The 6,000-nt window shown below is 37.1% G+C and overlaps 1 protein-coding gene across 6 annotated transcripts in view; it reads left to right on the top strand.

The window, feature by feature from the left end:
* LRP1B (LDL receptor related protein 1B) overlaps nt 1-6,000 on the top strand; it is a 1,051,820-nt gene that overhangs the window by 1,034,854 nt on the left and 10,966 nt on the right. For all 6 annotated transcript variants that reach the window (XM_042437575.1, XM_042437584.1, XM_042437621.1 and 3 more), the window contains 2 exons: nt 2,149-2,225; nt 3,495-3,585. In XM_042437575.1, the coding sequence (XP_042293509.1) occupies nt 2,149-2,225; nt 3,495-3,585 (168 nt within the window). The remainder of the gene's footprint in view (nt 1-2,148; nt 2,226-3,494; nt 3,586-6,000) is intronic.

Below are 6,000 nucleotides of genomic sequence, written 5' to 3' on the forward strand. Positions count from 1 at the left end.
CATGATTCCAACAACTTCTAGCAGTTATTTTACTAGGGAAAAAAATCAAGATGTTCTTGTTCACATGCTACAATTTCAAAGAGCTGATGTAAGAGGAGAAATGTTTTTAAGGAAATCTTTTGAAATTTTGATTAGTTTCTGAACAAAATCTATTACTACACCAAATGGATCCATATAATGAAATTCAGTTTTTGTATGTAACATGCATTTCCATTTAAAAGCTAGAATATAGAGATTCGGAGAGCAAGATATCTATATTTTGACATGATTTGTATATAATGAGTAAACTATAAAAAAGTAAGAGTAATTGGAGTGTCATATTTTTCTGTGTTAATTCAGCCTTCCTACTATTTTCATTTGTTAAATGGAAGTATGAAATGCATAAGTGGACGCTACAGTACAATGTTACTACCATTTATTTTTTTCCCTGCCATTTTTCTCTATACGTGTTGCCCAAACTCCCAGTTTGACCAACAATGGGAGCCAAAGTCCAAAACATCAGGAGCACCAAAGTCTGAGAATTACTGCTCTAGAGTTCCCTACATACAGTGGAGCATTCACTTTGGCTCACTTTAATGCTCTACCATCAGCCTTCTTAAAGGGGAAATACTCACAAGTGGCTTCCAAAAAATCTGGCTTTGTCTATCAACGTATTTGAAATATACTGTACTACAGTACAGGGATATTTATACTGGTTTTAGTGGCTTTGCTGCTTTCAGATTCTATCAATAACATTAAATTTATGGAAATTAGATTTAAGGTGACACAATTTTATCTTCTAGCTTCTTCTACTAGGAAACAGCTGGTTTTGTATAGCTCTGTTTTGGCTTCAGTTTTGCCTATACTCACTACTATTAGTGGAAATGATTCGGGGTTATAAAATAAAACTTTCAACGCTAAATTAAATGGAAAGAGTCATAATACCAAAGAAGCAGGAAAAAAGGAAACCTTGGGGAAACATGGGAAATATTTTTAATTAGGTTATTTCAGCTAGGTTTTCTGGGTTCATGCTTGAGCCTCCTCTGCTTTCACACTCTGGATGATCTTAAGTGGGAAGCATATGCAATGAAAGTATATAATAATTTTGAAGAACAAAATTAATGGCACAGAATTGCTGTGTTTCATAAATATTAATACATGGGCACTATTGTATGACTAATTAGGCAGTAGACATGTTTTTGATTCCTTGGACTTTGAAGTAAACAAGTTTTAGAAGGAAATTCATAAATGTTTTAGAGAAAAGTTTACATTTGTTTTTGCATGATGCTGTGTGTATGTGTCTCTGTAGGCTTCATTTTAGAATGAGAATTAACTTCGGCACGCATGCAAGCTTGTGCCTTTTCTGACAAGGTGCTAATGTGTGCATTTTTAAAATAAACTCACGCATTAAAAACTAAGATTTTAAAAATATGATTCCCAATGTATTGGAAATTTTATTTATTAACTCAAGGTTTTAAAATGATGAGCAATGAACTAAAACGGTCCTTATCAGCTAATCTGAATGACATAATGAGAAAATGTTTTCCACAGTATATTTTTTTTCATTAAATAAAGCTTTTATTTTTACTTCTGGTCTATTTACAAGAACAGAATTATTGCACAGGAACACTTATGACTGGTAATATAATCAGATTATATTCTGTGACTATTGGATGAGTGGCCAGTACTCAGATTTTGGCATTAATCAAAATCCAATCCTTTTAAATCAGTATATTTTTGTAAATGCTTTTGAAAATCACACTAATATGAAAGGAATTGCAGATATAATGTGCAAATAGCTGAATGATTACTATTGATTCTTCCGGGTTCGTGAATGGTTAATGGTACTAGTCCCTGATATTGAGAACCTCTTTCTGTAGTTTATTCAGCTTTGTTTTAATTTTATCATATCTAAAGTTGACTGTCCTTCTTGAATTACTGTTTAAAGAAAAATAGTTATTTAAAATAAGTAAAAAAGTAATAAACACATATGTAATTACATCATTATGAAACATTAATACTCAGAATATCATTATCCTATAACAGCGGCAAATCCTATTCACTCTGGAACACACAGCTTCCTTTTCATTCATGTGGTTGTAACTAATTGATTTGACAAATGGTTTGGGAGGATGAGTTAATCTTCTTATCTTCATTGGATTATTTTAGATGCTCCACCAACTGGTCAGGTACACAGTGTGAACGTCCCGCTCCTAAAAGCAGCAAATCAGACAATATCAGCACAAGTAAGTTTTTTGTGTTTTTTTTAAAAGAGGAACAGCATTTTTGGTAATATTTAATGTATAATGTGTATTTCAATAATTTTGGAGGCCTCTTTCCAGTTCCTGCATGCAAGTGAACACTTCTTCAGTGAAAAAATGGGAAAGCAACAAGGGAAATTGAAGGGGAAAGGGACGACAAGAATGATAAATAGGCAGCCCATTGTTGCCAGTTCATTGTCCTCAGAATCTCACTTACTTGAGCTCCACAAACTTGATGGAGAAAATCAGAAAACATATTCTGCTGAAGGTACTAATGACAGCAAGCGAGATAATTATAGGAAAGGCAATGCTAGTGGCAGTGACCCCCCTTCCCATACTTGAGAGTTTTTATTTATATCCCTCCTTTTTCTTCTCCTCCAATGAATCTAACACAGTTTACGCAATATTCCTCCTCCTCTCCATTTAATCCCAACAACAAACCTATGAAGAATGTTGGAATTGTTCAAATTAACCTTGTGAAACTGTTGACAGGGCAGAAACTAAGCCTAGCTTCCTTGATATTCAGTCCAACCCTGTAACCACTATACCACATCAAACCCTAGGAAAGATCTTCAGACTAAATGTTCTAGGCTTTTGTTTGTGTAGAGAAAGGTCTGGGGGGGGAGCTAGCTTCTCTGCTCTCCTTCTATCTTCAGGCAACCCCTCCCCCATTTTTTTATTTCATCAGAGTGCTTTAAATTGTATTGCTTTTCAAGGGGTTCATTTGTTTGGCTGCTGTTATTTCCTTGCACAGACGTGTTTTAAATGTGTTTTTTATCTGTAACTGTATTCTTGTTTTTATTTGAGCAGTTTTATTCCTAGGTGTCTAGAGCCATTTTTGTCAAAAAGCGGAGATATAACTCAGGCCATATCTTGCAATGTACCAGACAGACATAATGTTTTAGGGCTCCCATACCCACTACATTATTTTGTGACACACACCCCCTCACACACACACACACCTTGAGGAGATTCCCCAGCTATCTGGAGCAATATTTGAAGATTCAAAGGAAGCTACAACAGGGAGTGTATCTCCTTCCCAGTTTGGACACCATTTCATTAGTGGAGCTAATGGCCTATCTGTCTATGTAAGGATCCTGGCTTGTCTGTCTATGTAAGACACATCTGGTTGTTAAAACTGAATATACAGTACAACAAGTGTTACATGCCAGCACAATTGCCAAGACATATCTCAAAGTTACCTTGTCACTTCCTAGTATTGCAGTTAATCAAAGCTGCTTTGGTATATTGCAGGAAGCATTGCAATCATTGTTCCACTGGTCCTGTTGGTGACATTGGTTACTACTTTGGTAATAGGCTTGCTCCTTTGTAAAAGGAAGCGGAGGTAAGACTTTTCTTCTTTTCAAGGTCTAGGAGAGAAAACTATGCATGAGACTAATTGAATATAGTGAAGGTGCTGTGAAAAAAGTATCTTACATACAGCTTTCACAACAAAGAGAAAGGAATGGATTTAACTGTGAATATTACTTTATTTATTATGTAGTGGGGAACTAAATTGAAAGCTTAATTCGAGTACAAGCTACACATAATGTTAAATACATTCTTTGAAAGCATGTCAGAAATGATGGTTTTTATGAAATAATGTACACAAGGCAGAAAATAAGAACACAGAGAAGAGAGGTTTAACCATGACCACTCAAGCTGTGATCCTGATGAAAAATCTTCCCTGTGATCCTGTTTTGTTTTTGTCTTTATTTAATATACTGTGGAAACTCCCTGCCCCCCTCCCCACCCCACAAAATGAACAGCAAACTAGCAGCTTGTACTCTATGGTATCTTTCTAGAGAATATAATTATTGAGAATTTAAAGTAACATAAAGTTGTCTTCATTCTTGTGTGCCTGGCTGTAGGAATAAATTTGAATGCTTGCTGGCTGCCATCTGCCCTTCTAGACCCACTAAATGGCTGTATCAGGATGAAGGCGAATTCTCCATGCAGGAAAAGAGAGACAGGGTTGATTCTCAAGTATATAATTCTTGAGAAACAAACCATGCCTTATAGTAGACTTAGAGCTGCAAACACAAAACAAAATTACAGCATTCCATACTTTAGGGTTTCCATCACAATAATGACAAAATGTAAAGCTGCACTAAGCTGAACTCCACCATATTCCCCTCTCTCCTCCTAGGGAACTTGCCTTCCTCCTGAGCTCTCTAGGCCACCTGGGGCCCAACAAGGACAGATGGCAGCCAACAAGACCCATATATGTTCATACAGCCAGACACATGACAGTAAAAGTTTACCTTAAGTTATTTTCAAAAAGTAGCAATCAATGCAATAAGCAATATAGTAAGATTCATCATGTTTATGGCAACAAATAATGTGTTTGAGTTTTGCAGTAAGTGATGTAACAAACTACTTTCAAAAACTAACCACAGAGTTTGACAGATTATAACAGCAAAAGCAGCCATTTTAGTGGCCAAAGGTGAAAATGTAGAACAGAAGATGTGCAAGGAGGAGAATCGGGATCAGCTACAGCACTCACAGGCCACAAGGGAGACCTCGTGAGGTCCACATGCAATCTGAAGGCAGACTAAAGATTTTGTATCTATGCAATGTGCATTTCCAAAGCCATGCTGAGTCTTTCACAGTAGTCATTCACAGCATGAGTGGAAATGAGTGGGGGTGAAACACCCTACTTCTCAATCCACAAACCATCAATGGATATTTTCATTAATGTAATTTAAAATGTCTTATTTGGAAGTATAATAAATAGCTAAAAAAACCCAAAAAGCCAAAAAGTAGGACTTGCCAATTGAAAAGAAACAATGGAGACTACACCAGGGGAAGGGGAGATAGAAGCTAGAGTAGGAATTGAAGATAGCACATGCTTAAAACTTTACTGTAGCTGGAAATCAGGAATAAAGAGATAAGGTAAGGTATGTGATATGTGAAAGGAGGAGAGTGACATATACACTCTTCAAGGAAATTCCACGTAGCATCAACAGAGAATGGGCACAGCAATCTAAGAGAACAGGAAACTTTGTTCAGCAGATGGTGACCACGTTGGTGGACAAGAGTGGAGAAAAATGCATAGCAATACTATAAGGAACAAATAACAAAAGACAGATTAGGGCATGGCCACAAATAGCTTTTTAACGAAATGTGCTAGATATGTAAAGAGGCATCGGCACGGTTTCCTGCTGCATTTTGGAGGTAAATAATCTAACCACTATGCCCCGAATGCAGCAGGAAACCACATTTACCTGTCTGTTTTGGGCCCAGATGTCATTAGCATTTAGGGCAAACTGAAAGCTATTTGCTTACTCAAGGTAACACTCAGGCAGAGCATCTAGAACAGTGGTTCCCAACCTTTGATCCTCCAGATGATTTGAACTTCAGCTCTAATAATTCTTGATTGTCAACCAAGTTGGCTGGTGCTACTGTGACCTGAACGCCAAAGAAAATGGAGGACTAAAGTCTAGGAACCACTGGTTTAGAGTGAATAAAAGGAGGCTGAGGATAGAATCCTGGTGGATCTTCATGTTATGCTGTGGGCTTTCCATAGGCATCTGGTTGGCCAAAGAACAGAATTCTGATAGAACTTAAAAGGTCTGATCCAGCATGGCTCATCACATTCTCATATGTGAAGAGTGGAGGGGGGGGGGCAGGAGCAGTGGAAGAGCATCCTCACACATGCTCAATAAGTAGTCTGATAGTATACACACGCACACAGACACAGACACAGACAGTCAGTCCTCCACATCCCTGGATTTTTTAATCCATGGATTCAAGCATC

The sequence above is a fragment of the Sceloporus undulatus genome, chromosome 1 (genome assembly GCF_019175285.1).
Source record: "Sceloporus undulatus isolate JIND9_A2432 ecotype Alabama chromosome 1, SceUnd_v1.1, whole genome shotgun sequence".
Taxonomy (NCBI): Eukaryota; Metazoa; Chordata; class Lepidosauria; order Squamata; family Phrynosomatidae; genus Sceloporus; species Sceloporus undulatus.